Source organism: Agelaius phoeniceus, chromosome 8, assembly GCF_051311805.1.
Source record: "Agelaius phoeniceus isolate bAgePho1 chromosome 8, bAgePho1.hap1, whole genome shotgun sequence".
Taxonomy (NCBI): domain Eukaryota; kingdom Metazoa; phylum Chordata; class Aves; order Passeriformes; family Icteridae; genus Agelaius; species Agelaius phoeniceus.
The window spans coordinates 8,702,299-8,718,723 of record NC_135272.1 but is presented as its reverse complement, the minus strand read 5'-3'; the positions used below and the strand labels follow the sequence as shown (position 1 = coordinate 8,718,723).

The 16,425-nt window shown below is 43.5% G+C and overlaps 1 protein-coding gene across 13 annotated transcripts in view; it reads left to right on the top strand.

Moving 5' to 3' along the window:
• PRRC2C (proline rich coiled-coil 2C) overlaps nt 1-16,425 on the top strand; it is a 69,985-nt gene that overhangs the window by 29,287 nt on the left and 24,273 nt on the right. For 11 of the 13 annotated variants that reach the window (XM_054638186.2, XM_077181941.1, XM_077181939.1 and 8 more), the window contains exons 12-22: nt 216-825; nt 1,629-1,798; nt 3,176-3,422; nt 4,478-4,691; nt 5,293-7,656; nt 8,287-8,495; nt 9,090-9,244; nt 9,732-10,068; nt 10,536-10,621; nt 11,542-11,730; nt 14,102-14,353. In XM_054638186.2, the coding sequence (XP_054494161.2) occupies nt 216-825; nt 1,629-1,798; nt 3,176-3,422; nt 4,478-4,691; nt 5,293-7,656; nt 8,287-8,495; nt 9,090-9,244; nt 9,732-10,068; nt 10,536-10,621; nt 11,542-11,730; nt 14,102-14,353 (4,833 nt within the window). The remainder of the gene's footprint in view (nt 1-215; nt 826-1,628; nt 1,799-3,175; nt 3,423-4,477; nt 4,692-5,292; nt 7,657-8,286; nt 8,496-9,089; nt 9,245-9,731; nt 10,069-10,535; nt 10,622-11,541; nt 11,731-14,101; nt 14,354-16,425) is intronic. The other 2 variants (XM_077181935.1, XM_077181937.1) reach the window with 2 other exon arrangements.

Sequence of the window (16,425 nt, the reverse complement as noted above, 5' to 3'; positions counted from 1 at the left end):
AGACATGAGCCCAAGTGCTTCTCTACCTCTCCTTTCTGAGCCCAGGTTGTGAGAGTCTGAACCAGATCAGGAAGGTGGGGGCTGGCTTCTTCTTCCAAGTCCTGCTTTTAAAGGATGCCATGCAGATCACCTGTGTTGAGAAATAGTTAAAATGTAGTATTTCAGCTGGCTGCTTATGTAACACGTGTACAACCAGACTGATTTTCTTCCTGCAGCACCCTCCTCCCCCTGACCGGCAGATGGGAAGGCAGGGACCCTTTCCCCCTAAACCAGTGCCAGATGAAGATGAAATCTGGAAGCAGAGGAGGAGGCAGCAGTCAGAGATATCAGCCGCAGTGGAGCGAGCCCGTAAGCGGCGCGAGGAGGAAGAGAGGAGAATGGAAGAGCAGCGCAAAGCAGCTTGTGCTGAAAAGCTCAAACGGTTAAACGAGAAATTCGGCTGCGTGACAAAACCCTCCCGGGAAGACCCTCTGAAAGAAAGGGAGAGAGAGAGGGAGAGGGAAAGGGAGAGAGAGAGGGAACGGGAGAGGGAAAAGGAGAGGGAGCGGGAGAGGGAGCGAGAAAAAGAGAGGGAGAAGGAAAAGGAGAAAGAGAGGGAAAAGGAGAAGGAAAAGGAAAAAGAAGAAAAAGAAAAACTGGAGAAGGCAAAAGAACAAGAAGTGGAGAAAGAGAAAGAAAAAGAGGTGGAGAAAGAAGAGAAGGAGAATGAAAAAGAGAAAGAAGAGGAGAAACCAGCACATGAGGTTCCTGAGCCTGTAGAACCTGTGGCAACGCCTGTGGTAGAAAAACAAGAAAGTGAAACCAAGAATAACAAGGAAGAAAAAGGTATGCTTGCACACAAGTAGGAGTTGTCCTTCTTAAAGCTGAGTCACAGAGCATAGCTGTTGTCTAGAAGTCTCATTTGCATACCTAATTAACCTAGTGCATCTAGACCAATTATTTTCTTGGCGTGTTACAGCTGATAACTGTCCTTTGAGCTAAGCCTGTTTGCCCAGCTCATCAAAAGATTAGGGGAAAAATGGCTTCTGTGATTTAGGCTGGACTTTGAGGAATACAGAAAGAAAAGCAGGCTTTCTTCTCTTCCTAAAGAAGGGTCAGCCACCCATGTTGTTTAAAAAGCAGTGCAAATTATTTCAGCTATTCTGTTCTTTCACCAAGCCTAGAGAGGTAGACACAAAGGGCACCTATTTAAATGTGGTGCCTTTTTTGTACTGAAATTTGAATGCCATGAGAAAACTGTCAGACTGTGCTTGGTAAGGTTATATAAATTTAAGTGGATAAAATTGATTGTAAAACCAAACCTTACTTAATGAAAAAAAGTTGATCCAAATGCAATATGGTGTCATTGGTACAACACTTCTTAAATCACATAATAGCTGCAACCTGAATGCCAGTGGTTGATATCCCAATGAGTTTAAAAAGACAGAGGTGTTTTAACAGCAGTTCTTCTGTTTTGAGGGGTTGTCCTTGACTTTTTGTGCCTTTACTGGTTTTGGAAACTGTGGACTTGAAACAAAAGCATTTTAGAACATTCTTTAGCTGATATTCTGGTAAAATTGTCAGTTTTAAGATTGAGATGTGAGACTGTTGTCTCACATAGGTGGGGGTTTTGTTGGTTTCTTTTTCAGAAGATCAAGCAGTCTTTGCTCGCCAAGACAGTGGTCGGAATGAGAAGGAGGTTTCACAGGTGACTCATGAGAATGAGCCAGACTCAGGATCCCAACCTCGTCCTGCTGTTTCCTCAGGCTATTCTAAGCAGTTCCAGAAGTCATTACCACCAAGATTTCAGAGGCAGCAGGTAACAAAGCAGTTCATTAAAAGGAGGCACTTTTAAAAAATGCTGTGTTCTGCTTCATTCTGAAGAAGAAAGTGACCAAAGGAGTTTCAGAAATCCTGAATTTTTGCTTCCCAGCTTCTAGAAAATCATATTGGCAGGACTTGCTCTGCCTGAAACACTTTTTGTCACTTTAAGGTCTGGAAGTGAGCAGAAGGCTGGAGAGGCTTTGAAACTGGCCCACACTGGCATTGCCCTGGGCTTGCCTGTGGAGCCTCAAGTCTGATGCTTGATTATTTCTGCAGCTTTTCCTAAAAGGGTGTGACACACATATTTAACTTGGGTCCTCCTGTGGTCTGAGGAGCACTTTGCATTAATGACATGCACAAAGTATGGGTTGTTCTGTGTCTCAGCTGCACACCAGTTAAGCTGTAGCTATTGTAAGTTGCCCAGTCTGGTTTTCTCCCTTTTCTCCTACATCATCCTGATGCATGTTCACAATTAACTTTCACAATACTTGCTGTCCTGGAGATAATTGTCCTTGCTGTTCCCAAGGATTATTAGAGCTGTGCTCAAGTCTTCATCTTATCAAAAAGTCCTGTAATGTTATAGGAGCCTCCTGAGCTAGGTCTAATAAGCTCTCAGAGGCCTAAGATAGCTCAGCTACTTTTGGAGGCATAGATATTAGCAGGATGGCTTCTGTTGCATTGTTGGAAACAAAAAAGTTTAATAAAAGGCAAAATAAGAAGCAGAGAAAAACTAAGCTAAGTGTAGGATGTCTTTGCTCTTAGTAAAACACCTCACAAAAACGATTAGTTTCTTTTGTTCACTTTTTCTAGTCAGTTGCCTAAGAAAGACTTTTTGGCTCTGTCCAATTAACTGTCCTTATGTTTGAGGTGAAGTCCTTTAGGCCTATGAGATATCTTTTTCACCTAATCAAAAAGAAGAACTTCTAAGCTTCTTTCCTTTTGAAGAAGACAAAAACTAGTTTTGTGTCGCTGTTTAAGTGGTCACAACACAAAGCAGAGACTACAAGCAGTCTCAATTGGCAACACTTTATTATTGAACATGGTTGACTTTTATACACTTTTTAATTGTTTATGCTTTTTCTATCTTTACTATTGGCTACAATAAATCAACATAATACTATTGGTGAGAAGTTATAGTGACTTAACTAACTTTCTAAAAAATGTTTCGTCTAGCTGCAAAGTTCTTTTATCTTTCTTCTCTCAGTCTCCTTGGTTACAGCTTTAAAGAGAGCTCTTTATCAGTTTCTTCTTACTTCTCAGTTTCTTCTGGCTCCTTTAGCTAACAAGCCTGCTGTTAGCCCCTTCCACAGTTTTGTCACTCCATCAACAAGAAGCACACTCCTATACTGTAACACTGGTTTTTCATCTGCAGGAGCAAATGAAACAGCAGCAGTGGCAGCAGCAGCAGCAAGGTGTCCTTCCACAGTCTGCTCCCTCCCAGCCTTCCAGTGGCCCTGTCCCACCCCCCCAGCACAGACCCCTCTACCAGCCCATGCAGCCTCATCCCCAGCACTTGGCTTCCATGGGCTTCGACCCCCGCTGGCTCATGATGCAATCCTACATGGACCCACGCATGATGTCAGGAAGACCTGCCATGGATATGCCTCCTATTCATCCAGGTAAACCTGGAAATGCTTTTTTGGCTGTTGAACTTATTAATTTTGAGCTAGAATTCTTTCATTGACCACGTTTTGTTTCATGAATTGGTGGGTTTTTAAGAAAAAAATCTACATTATTTTATTGTTTGAGACAAAATAGATTGTAGGTATATGTGACTAAAATTGTAGTCCTATGAGAATGTATACCTTTGGCTATAAAGTAAAATCCCAGCTGTCACACTGCAGGCATGTGAGTGACAGTTAAGATGATGGAGAATGTCTGCATTAGCCTTTCTTTGTTACAGACAGAAAGCTGGCAAGAGTTAGGTTGAACTGAGAAAAAGTGTATTTACCATTTGTGTTTCATTATCTCTTAACATTTGGCACTACTTTGCTTCCTAAAAAATCCCATGAAACTTTGCTATTTTTACATTACATATTAACAGCTCCAGTGTCTTAATAAATTTGTGGTTTCAGACTCTTGACCCTAAAAAGTCCTTTTTAATTTGTGGAATGGCCATCTGATTTGCAGTTAGGAAAGCTGTTGGGCATAAACAATAGAAGTCTGTCATGTAATGTAATGAAGATACCTGCCCAACTAAAAGAGCAAGGGAAAGGGTATCCTCAGTGAGTGCAAGGAATGAATGGAGGAAATAGCAGGCTAAGCAGAGATAGTGGAAACTACAAAATCTCTTTGAAATGGTACAAAAGGAAAAAGCTAGAATAATAGAGTATAAAAAACCGCCTGTGTGTACACTCATCTTGAATTTTGCCATTCAGATGTTACAGCACAATCTTCATCCATGAGTTTACAGGTCCACAGGCTTGGTTCTTCCCATTATAGTGAAAGCAGACAGCTTTTTCCTTTTGTTGGGACATGGGATACAAGTGCTGAGTGTGATTTAGTCAGTCTGAGGTCGGCTGGCAGGGAATAGACATTTGGTTTCAAAGGGAAGGAGATTGGAGGGGAGAGAACAGCATTCCTTGGTACCTCCTGACAGGCTTTGTTTGTATTGAGGTCTGTTTCTTTGCCAGTGTTAAATGTGTTTCAATTGTTGAACTTCACTGTGCCACAGGAATCATGCCTCCCAAGCCACTGATGAGAAGAGAGCAGCTGGAGGGCTCAGCAGCTGGCTCAGAGTCCTTTGAGCACATGGCTCGCTCTGCGAGGGAGCACAGCGTGCCGCTGTCAGAGCCACGCATGATGTGGGGCTCGGAGCCCTACCCCCATGCAGAGTCTCAGCAGTCCACTTCTCCTCCCAAGGTCTTAGAAGAGCCTGAGGATTTGAGGTAAGCTTGAGTTGTGCCACTCTCCAAGTCACACAGGTTGTAAAATGCGGTTTTGACTGACTGGGTTGTAGCTTCACACAAAACTTAAAAGGAGGAGTTGTGACTGGGGATGCAAAGTGCTTGGTGCTCCTGTACAAAACAGAAGACCCTGCTTTGTAGCAGGATGTAGAAAGACAATTTACTCCTTGTTTAGGATCATTAGCCTAGATGAATGGTGATTGGCAGAATATTTTGAATTTGCAGTTTTGTAGAACATTCCTACAGTGTTCTCCTCCATTTGCACTCAGTTCTCCCCATTTTAGAGAACTTGTGTATTTGTTTCAAAAGTGGTGTGTTAAGTACAAGTGGTTTAAAGCAAAAGTCCTTTTGGCCTTTGATGCATGGTGAATGGTCAGGATTTTCCTCTGCTTCTTAGAAGTATTCAGAAGTTCTTTTTATTCTGCTGCCATATGTATAATAGTTGGTAGCTCCATTAAAAATTATTTCCTGTTCCTTCCTAGAAGCGACATGGATCCTTAATAGAAAATGAATTGATTTGAGTAATTATGTATGAATAAATTTTTCCCCCATATTCTAATACTCTTATTTGCTTTCTGCTTAGGTCTGAGGCACACTTGGAGCAAGAACGAGTTGCTGTCCCTGCCAGTGCTTATCCTGTAGAACACAACCAACTGGACTCTCATCCAAAGACAGAATTTTTCAGAGAATCAGGAGAGGTAGAGATACATAAGTTCCCAAGCAGGCCTTTGGAGGATGTACAACCTCTCCAAACTGACACACCTAGCACAGCAGTTAATTTTGAAGGAGTGAGTGAGAAGGTTACACGTAGTTCTCCAGAAGAATTGGTGCCTGTGGGGGAAAGTCACTCTTCATTAAAGAGAAGCATTTCCCATGGTTCAAGCCACTCTCTAAAATCAGAAGACCAGAGGAGTGAAACAGCAGCAAATATCCCTAAATTAACTAACAGACCTATTGAGACAAAGGAGACAATTGAGAGACTTGAGATTAAACCGAAAAAAGAAATTTTGATCACTAATAGAACATCAGAAGGACCAAAACCTGAGAAAACTTTCAAACCTAAGTCTGAAACAAGATGGGGTCCTAGGCCAGGTTACGGCAGGCGAGACGAAGGTGGTGACAGACCAGTGAGAAGATCAGGTCCTATTAAGAAACCTGTGCTTAGGGACATGAAGGAAGAGCGTGAGCAGAGAGAAGAGCGCGAGCAGAGAAAGGAGAAGGAAGGAGAAAAGACAGCTAGTGAAAAACCAGGCAAGCCTGAAAAAAGTGACAAAAAGGAATCACCTCAAGTGCCACTGTCTCAGGCTGAGCCCGAGAGATCCACCTCCGGCAGCGCTCCTGTGGCTAAGAAGATAACCCAGGATGCTCCCCCAGCACCAGCAAGCCAGGAGAGCAGTCAGCCCGAGGCAGCAGCTAAAGCCGTGGTGCAGCCCCCTGCCCCTGCAGCCCAGCAGCAGCTCCCAGCTGCCCAGCCTGCCACTGCCCAGCTGCCCCCAGCCCTCCCGCAGCCCCCGGCCGCCCCGCCGGCCGCTCAGCCCCCGCCCCACACACAGCCCCCCGCGCCCCCCAGCAAGGAGGACAAACAGCCTGAGAAGGTGGTGAGCAAGGAGGTGGTGGAGAAACCACGCCTAGAAACCAGGCCAGTGAAAAGAGAGCCTGGCTTACCACCTAGGACATACTGGAAGGAGGCCAGGGATAGGGACTGGTTCCCAGATCAGGGATACAGAGGCAGAGGTCGGGGCGAGTATTATTCTAGGGGCCGTAGCTACAGGGGTTCTTATGGAGGACGTGGTCGGGGCAGTAGAGGCCATAACAGAGAGTACCCACACTACAGAGATCCTAAGCCTAGATCAGAGCATGTGCCTTCAGGGCCTGTTAGGCAAAGAGAAGAGAGTGAAACTCGTAGTGAGAGTTCTGACTTTGAAGTGATCCCGAAGCGGCGGCGCCAGCATGGCTCGGAGACGGATTCTGACAGCGAAGTGCACGAGAGCGCTAGTGACACCCTGCTCTCAGACAAAGACAGCAGCATCAAGGGCAAGCACCCGAAAAGAGAAGAAAGAGCTGATGGCAAGAAGCCTCCAAAGCCCCTGTCGTTCAAACCTGAGAACAATATCAGAGTAGACAACAGATCCCTAGAAAAAACATACATCAGAGATTATGAGAACAAGCCCAAACCAGGATTTCTTCCTAAAGGAGAGCCTTCCAGACGAGGCAGAGGGGGAATGTACAGGCGTGGTGGCAGGGATCCCGGGGGACGTCCTCCACGCCCGTCCACAATAAGGAGACCAGCCTACAGGGACAATCAGTGGAACCCCAGGCAAACAGAGATCATTAAACCAGAAGATGGAGAGCCTCCAAGAAGAAATGAGCATTATGGTCCTATACCAATTGATAAAAGACCTCCAAAGTTTGAGAGGAAGTTTGATCCAAACAGAGAGAGGCCACGAAGACAGAGGCCTGCCCGGCCTCCACGGCAGGACAAGCCACCACGCTTCAGGCGCCTCAAGGAGAGAGAGGCTGCATCCAAGATCAGTGAGGTGGTGACCAGCTCCACAACCAGTGCCACAGTTAATAATGCAGTTAATGAGCCCTCCAACCCTGCTCTGGATGTGTCAGGAAGTAAGACACCAGACTTGTCCAACCAGAATTCCTCAGACCAGGCAAACGAAGAGTGGGAAACAGCCTCGGAAAGCAGCGACTTCAACGAGAGACGGGAAAGGGATGAGAAGAAAACAGCAGATGCAGCAGCACAGGTTGCTGCAAAGGCAGGAGAAAATGCTGGAGCTCCAAAAAGGGAAATAGCCAAGAGAAGCTTCTCAAGTCAGCGGCCTGGGATAGACCGTCAGAACCGACGTGGCAACAATGGGCCAGCTAAGCCAGGGAGGAACTTCTCAGGGCCCCGGAGTGAAAGGCGGAGTGGTCCTCCTCCCAGAAGTGGAAAAAGAGGGTGAGTACCCAGCCTCTGGGAGGATGCACACGGGGTGGTGGTCTTCTGTTGTCCTCTTGTGGTTTGAAGCCATAAGCAGCTAGTTTAGATCTGTGGAGCAGTAGAAAAGACACTGATACACCTGTGGCTCTGTACTTTCTATTTTTTCTGTTTATGTACAGACACCTGGAGCCTGAAGCTGAGAGTGAGGTGTTCTTGTATGCACAATGCAAAAAAAGCCTAATTTTAAAAAGTTGCATTGCTGTTTCTGAGCTGAGCTATGTTTCTTGAGATTTGGGTGCGAGCAGAAATGTTCATGTGAACAGGGTTGCAGTCAATATATAAATTGCTGCATTGCATTTTAGATCAATCAGCTAACATGGACAAGCAGGTTGAGAGATGCTTACCATTTACACTAAACTTCATTTTTCCATAAGCTTAATTTGATGGAAAATTTAGCAGGGCATTTGATATTTCCCCAAAACAGCTTTTGCTGTTGAGCTTCTCATTAGGAGCTGAAAGTAAAAAGTCAGGACCCTACTAAGAAGTCAATAAACATGTACAGCCCTACAGTGGGATCTGAATTAGGTTGTTGGCTCCCTCCTGAGCATTCTCTGTGGCTTAATTTTGAAATGTTTTTTTCCAACACAGGCCATTTGAAGAGCAGGCAGCACCTGTGCCTGGTGTTGATCCTGCCAATGGCACCTCTGTACATCAGGAGGATGGAGGTGTCACTGCTGCAGGACAGAAGACCACCAAGGATGCAAGTGGCAAAAAGAGAGAAGAACCAAAGGCTGGTCCAAAGAAGCCTAAGGAAAAAGTGGATGCCTTGTCTCAATTTGATCTTAATAATTATGCAAGTATGTATTGCTAATATCCTAATAATTTTTGATAGTTCTGCTAGTTTTGTTGCATATAGAGCTAGATGTTTGAAAACTTTAAGAGAAGGGGATTTTTTAAAAAACACCAGAATAATTGTGCACTTGAGCATGGCTATCTTTGTGATACCTAATAATGTATGTGCCTCTAAAAGATGGCAAACCTAATTGTGTGTTATGGCTAGATGAGAACAATTTTGTGTAATCATAACCTTTCATTCCTACCATTCTCCATCACATTCTCATAATTTAGTTAATTTTCAAAAGTAAGGGCAGTGGTTATCACTGCTAGGCTTAGACTTGATATCAGGGAGGGCTGTTCATTATTCATTACTGTGTTTCAGTAATTTCCTGGAGAATCTGGTACAGGGAGCTCCAGTTTTAGAATTCTTAAATATGAACTCCTTGCCTTTGAGCTCAGCAGCAAAGCACTTGGCAAGCAGAAGCTTGCCACTGATCAGGGCCCCCATCTGTGTCTGTGGGGAAGTAACTTCCACTCCAAAGCCAATTTTGGCTTGGTGCATTGCACCTGAAGCTGTTGAAACAGCAGCATCTATACCTTTCCTTTTCCTATAGGTGTTGTGATCATTGATGATCACCCTGAAGTGACAGTAGTTGAAGACTCCCAATCTAACTTGAATGATGATGGTTTCACAGAAGTGGTGTCTAAGAAGCAGCAAAAACGTTTGCAAGATGAAGAGCGCAGAAAGAAGGAAGAACAAACAGTGCAGGTACAAGACCAGCATTTATAGTGGGGAAAAAGCTGCTTGCAGTACTGGGATTGTCAGGGGTGCAGAAACTTCCTTCCAAAAAAGCTGTATTTTCTCCCTCTGAATAAATAAACAACTCCCTCTAAATAAATAAACAACTACTTAGTTATATTTAAAGTTGTTCGTATTTCATAAATTAATTTTTATTTAGTTACCTTGGGATTCTGTAATTCTCAATCGGGCACTGTCAGGGAGGTGGAATTGGCAAACTGATAAAAACACCATTTTTCATACTGTGATAAAGATTTACCCTATTGCTTGTATATCAGTTGATTCCAAGAAGAAAATGGATGAGAAATGAAATCATTGTTCTTGTGGTTAAATACCCCCCCAAAAATAGATTTCCTGTAAGGCTGGGTTGATCGGTTTGCTTGTTGCATTTTGCACTCTGCAATTGCTGTCTGTACACGTTGTCACCTGGAAGAATAAAATTGACTTCTCCTTACAGGTTTGGACCAAAAAAGGATCCAGCGAAAAAGGCCGAGGTCAGAATTCCAAGCTGCCCCCCAGATTTGCCAAAAAGCAGCAGCAGCAGGCAGCAGCTGCAGCTGCACAGCAGGCTCAGGCCCAAGCTCAGGCTCAGCCTCCCTGCCCAGCCCAGTCTCCAGCCCAGCCCCAGGCTCCTGTTGCAGCACAGAGCCAGGCTGCAGGAGGGACAGCCAGCACAGACTACAGCGTGTCAGGCAAAGTCCTGCAGAACACCCAGCCTCACAACGGCCTGGGAGCTGAATTATGGGACAACAAAGTGCCTCCTACAGCAGTTCTGAATGACATCTCCAAAAAATGTAAGTGCTGGCTTTTGGATTTAAAGTGGGGGCAAGCAAGCATTGTATTTAGAGAAGGCTGATGGGCCATTGAGCTCTCTAGTTGTCTTTTTACCTGCTGATGGATTCTGTACAGGGAATGAGGGCAGCATACCCAAGTGCAGCACAGTAACCTCCAAAAAGAGGGGTTTGCAGTAGAGTATTAGTCAGTATTTTATGTTACTGTGTTCTTCACTCACACGAAATGAGCAACTGTCACTCCCTTGAGGAGTCTGTTTTGTCAGACTTGGTCATTGTTCCAGACGTGTTAATTGCCCCACTTGAAAGCAACTGAACAGATAGCACATTTTTAACCACTGAATAGGTTAATTAAAGCTTATTTACTCAAGACATCTGTAATTTACTTCTCAGTCAGTCGATACATTGATTTGAATACCTCTGGCAACACTGAGGGGTTTTTTAACTCTCTTTCTTTTCTTAATTGCCAGTGGGACCCATCAGCCCCCCTCAGCCACCTTCCGTCAGTGCCTGGAACAAGCCTCTGACATCTTTTGGTTCAGCTCCATCTCCAGAGGTAAGAATGAGGGGAAGAAGAGTAGCTGTGTGTGAAGTTACCCAAATTATATCTCACTGGGGTTGGGTGCAGATTATCCATTTATCCAGGAGTGCAGATACTTAAACTAATGTGTAAAATTCCATGAAATCAGGAGATGGTACTGAAGCATGGGCTATAGGCTGGTGGTTTTATAATTGCAGCAGGGAAAAGCTGTTCTCTTGATAATAACTCAGCCATGCACAGATTCTATTGATAGCTGTTACTCATTGCATTTCCAGTGGAAAAACATGGCCCTGTTTGTGTAGGGTTTTGTGTAGGGTTCAGTAATATAGACAGAAACAGGATGTCTCCAGAGAACTAAAGGGGTTTTGTGTTCCTTAAATTGGAAATACAAAAAGCAGTCAGTGCTTTATGACAATATTATCTGTGGGTATTCCCATGGAATTTGCATAGCCTTAAATTTTACACTTAAAGTGCTGTGGTCTTACTTTCCTGGTACTTTTTTGGTCTTAATTGTTTTAAACAGCAAGAATGTTGAGACAGCTCTTGTAGGAGACAATTTGAACTGCACAAGAGATCTGGAAATACTTTTATATTTCTCACTGTTTCTCTTGAATTGAGCATTAAGTTTTGAACTTCCCAGAGAATGTTGTGAACCTGAATCTGAATTGCACTTGTTCCTCCTGATCTTGGTGATGTTTTCACTGCTTTGTTCTTGAGCTCCTTTAACAATAGAGACTTGAGGAGGAGGAAGTGTAGCTTCAGATATGGTTTATTCTTGCAAATCTGTTGCAGTCACAAATGGTACCTCTGCAAAAGATAAAAGTACCCCTCTAGTGGTTTGCAGCTGAGCATCTTTTGTGTTCTTTTCTGATCCATTGTCATAGTACTGACACAGAAATTTCTCAGAATGGGTTAAGTGTTTTCTTTTTAACCAGGGGACAAAGCCTGGACAAGAAGGTGGAGTCGATCTTGGTATAGAAACCATTCAGTTTGGAGCCCCAGCTTCCAGTGGCAGTGACAATGAAGTTGGTCCTGTGCTGTCTGAGAAGTCCACTGACAAATTACCAGAACCCAAAGAGCAGAGACAGAAACAGCCTCGGGCTGGACCCATCAAAGCACAAAAGGTAAAAGTTCATAATTGCAGTACAAAGTTCAATCAAAAAAGGGTCACAAATAGCAGAATAGAATACAGTGAGTTAGGACTAGACCCATTAAAATTGTATCCCTTTTTATATTTCCTAATACAAACAACAAGGCAGTTCTTGCAGAGAAGATGTGCAAGGTAATTAAACTGCATTTTAGCCCAGCAGAGGTTGCACATTGGTTCTGTGTTGGGAGCCAGGGATGGGAGTATGGATTTGTGATAGCTTTGTTGGGAAACTCTGGATGTGCTGGAGTGCTCTGGCTTTGTCTGTAGTTTGAGTTTTCTGGTTTTTCTTGAGCTTGCCTCACTCAGGCCTTGAGAGCTGTTTGGAAGCAGCACTGCAGTGCTGCCCTGGCTGTGTCTGCAGGTGCAGTTGGTTCTTCCTGCCCTGCCCCCTAAAGTGATGAATGGTGCCCTATTTAGTTTTGTAGCCAGGTTATAACTGATCAGTACTTGCAGTTGCAGGAGAAGAAGTGTTCTGAGGAAAGGGAGGAATGTTAGGGGCATTAGTTGGAGGTCTCCAGTTCAAATGGATGAACTGGAGAATTCAAATGTCTGAAAAATTAAATTTTAATCAAACTTATATCAGCTTAAAAAAATAAGTGTGTTGCCTTCCAGGGATTTTCTGTTATTTCCACCTCCAGTGCACACTAATGTGTGCATCACTAGCACTCAGCACCAGCTCCTAATTCTCAGAAAGAGAAGGTTATAGCAGATAAACTTGTCTGGTGACTTAGAGCATCAGCTATTCCAGTCCCTCTTGATGGCTGAGATTTGGCAGCAGTCCTGATGCAATTAAAGCCCTTTTGTCTTTCTGGAAGAGTGGGTGTTTCTTTGTGTTGGTTGTTCACGTTTTGGTTCTTTGTTGGGGTCCCCCCCCTCCAAAAAAAGAGCTGAAATGTGGAAGTTCAGCCACAGAATGAATTAAACTTCTGCTGTAGGAGACACTGAGTGGATGTGTTGCAGTTCATGGCTTTCACTGCAGAATATGAAACCTGTTCAGCAGAGAAATATGCACTGATTAAAACTGCTGGTGAATTGCAGTACCCTATGTCTCAGATACACTGCAGCATGCCTAAAACTGCCCAGTAAAACCACTTTAAGATACTGAACTCCAGAGTTAAATATATAGAGACAGTCTGCTTGACACTGTGTAGAAAGTTCCTTTTTTCTGCTTGTTTAGAGCTATCAAGACTTCTGCAGATTTTATTGAAAGACACTTATGTGACTAAATAGTAAATGCATTGGAGGGTAATATTGTTTACACTCCTTTGATTGAGGCAGCTGTAAATCTAACTGCCTTGATGACAAAAAGTAAATGCCAACAAACAAACAAACAATTCTTACACACTCACCCACCCCTGTGCTGATATTGTTTGCTGTGAAGCCTAAATGCAAGCTTATATTTAAGATTGGAGGTTGGTATTGTTGAATTAATATGGGCAATATAAGAGGACCATGCTTGAAACAAAGCAGTTTACCTTTCCAAGGCAAAGAGTGAAGGTTTAAGTGACCTTAAAGTGTCTGGAGGAATTTCAGCCTCTATAAACTATTAGAGAAAAAATTATTTGGGGTATTTTAGAGAGTCTTCATCCACTCCCAAAATACCTGGTTTATTGAGAAAAACAATTACCAGCAGCTTCTGTCTTTCTGCTGTCAAAGCTTAAGGAATTGGATTTTCAGGACTGCCTTGAAGGGATTTTAGTGCTGCTCAGCAGTGAAGTGGGCTGAGAGTCTCAGCCAGGAAGGACGTGGCTGTTGAAACAGCAGAGCATTCAGGTTCCCTAGGGCCCTTCATGCTGCTGTAATTCAGCTGCACAGGAAGGAAGTGCTGAATTGCAGCAGGGATCCAGCCATGGTGTCTGCAGTGTAAGGCAACACTTGTGTGTAGGTGGTTTTGTTTTTTTCTGGATCCCTTTAGTGATCATTTTCCAGGGGAAAATGCTGCCAACATCCATATGGCAAGATAATTTCAAATAATTCTGTTCTGGTTTCCTGGGGTCCCATAAAATCCCGAATCCCTGAAAATTACAATAACCTGTAGGTATACAAAGTCATGTGGTTTCTATATTTTTTGTGCTTTTCTTGTAGGGAACAATCAAACTGACATTATTTTGTATTTTATTTGAACTTTGCCACTTCACATAAAAAATTCATTGCTTGAAAACAATGGTTTCTATTCCTAATGTTCAAAATCAATGCATTTCATGTACTTATGGCTTAGTCTCAAATTCTTTACCTGCTAGAAAAGGCTTTGTTCTGTTTAAGCAATGACTTTTAGCATGTTTAAGTGTTTTTGTTGGATAGGACACAGAGAGGAAGGCATGACTGACAAGTTAACACTAACTTAGCTTCCAGACTTGAGCCCAGTAGAAAACAAAGAGTATAAACCTGGTCCTATTGGGAAAGAGCGTTCCTTAAAGAACAGGAAGGTGAAGGATGCCCAGCAGGGAGAGCCTGAGGGACAGGAGAAGCCATCTCCCACCTCTGTCAGAAGCCCAGAACCTGTCACTGCAAAGGAGACCAAAGCAGCGAGCGAGCTGAGCACCGAGATAGGAACCATGATCTCTGTGTCTGCTCCAGAGTTTGGGACAAACACAAAGGTAAGAAAAATCCTGCCACATTACTGAGCACTGGATGTAAAATGTGATTACAGTGAGGTGGTTGACACTTGGTTGCCTGCTGGTGGTGCTTGGGCAGCAGAGCCCACTGAGTGGCTGATAGGAAACTTTGGTGCTGCTTGAATTAAGAAAAGTGCTGCAGAGATGTGCTGTCTTGGAAATCTGTTCTGCTGAATGGCAAAACTCATTCCTGAGCACTGCTGTGGAGAGTGGCACTGGAGCCTGGTGTGGGCAGAGTCTGTAGACTCACATCAATGTGATGTATGCAAGATGATGTGATGTATTCCAGCAGAGAAGTGAAGTTGTGCATGATTGCTGGACGAGTGTATGGATGACCTCAAGCTGTGAGTTGAGTGCTGTTCTGTGAAAAAAAGAAATCTCTATCCTAGCAATGTGCTAAAGCTTTAGATAAGGCTTGTTCTGTGTCCCTGGATGGTCATGAGTATCCTCTTGGCTTGGATATTGTCTAGATATTCCTTGCAGAACTTCACAATATTTAGGAGTCATCATAGTCCCCTGTTTTCTTTATAACTGCTCAGCAGTGAGATGGTGATCTGGTGTTGGGATTCATTGCTCTGCAGGTCAGTTCTTAGATGGGGCTGAAAAACATCCCCAGAGGCATCTCCTTTCTGCCTGTGTCTTGAGCAAGTACTCTGGTTGTCATCTCTCAAATGTTTGAGTAGCTCTCTCAGTTTGAGTAGCTACTGCTTAGTAGTTACACCTGCTTTGGTACAGGAAAATTCTCCTTGCAGGTTTGAAAAGCAGTTTTGTAGGCACAGACCCAGGTTGGTTGCCTACTGTCTCAACCATCCTGGTTTTAAACAGAAATCTTCTGATGTCATTTAGGAAAACTGATCCTCTTTGCAAGTTACATTGGTAGTTGGAGAATATGGAGTGTAGATCACCCCCAATTCATCTTTGTCACCCACAGCTAGGGAAAGAACCCCAAAACAAGCTTTTTAGGCAGCTTTTTGCCATAAAAGATACTGTCTCAATGAAGTGTTGCTACAGAGCAAGTGGAAGGATATTTGTGTCCAACATGAAAGCTGCAGGCTTAAGAAAATTCAGTGCAGGGATTTCTCATCCTTCCTGACATTTTCTATCTTGTAGGTAGGTGTGAGTGGTTTATGTTCATACCAGAAATTGATAAAGTGTCCTTGTATAAGAATCAGAAGTGCAGAGCAGCAAATACCTTGCTAAGGTGTTTGGTGAACCGGGTTGGATCCTGTGCTTCCCAAGGTCCCACAAACTCCTGTGGCCAGAGCTCAAGACAGGAGAAGAGGCTTCTTCTAAGCCACAAACAGAATAGGAAACAGAGCTTTGGTTACTGCAGCCTGAGTGTAGTTAAGTAGCTCTGCTAAAATCAGCAACATTTCCCCTCTGCAATTGTATTTTTGAAGTATCAGTTTTTCAGAAGGGGAGGCTGGACTTTGTGCCAGTCTAGGTTTAGTTTAACTTGGGTTGCCAAGGTTCTTTGAACTACCACAGTACTAAAGCACCTAGGTTCTGTCTTCTGGAAGGAAAACCAGAGTGGAAAGAAGCTTTCCAGTTTGTGCTGCATATGAACTTCCCAATAATTTCATTATTGAGTGGTTGCTTAAAGAAGCCTTTAATAATAGGCCTAAGTACTTATGTCTTAACAGCACCAGGTGTGCTTTTAAATTCCTTTGTTAGGAATAGTTCCTGAGGCAATAGTAAGTTGTTTTTTCTAGGAAAGAAGTGGAAATTAAACCAACAGAATTACATCTCTGGAAGTTAAGCCAACAACCTGCAAATTTACTGGATAAGATAACCTTCATGTAGGTTTTGCAGGAATAAACCTACAAGAAATGTCCCTTCTTTTTTAAGAGGCTTTTAAGAGGGCTTCAAATACTGCTCCAGCCTTGGAGTTCTTGTACTGAAGCACATTGCAATTGCTTTTTCTTGTCTTGCTACTCTTTCCATTGCTTACTCATGAGGGAAGAGGTGTTGACATCTTTAACCTGTTGTTTACAATGTCAAATGTTGAAGTTTTGGCAAACCTAAATCTCTTTTCTTTTGATAGTCTTAAACAT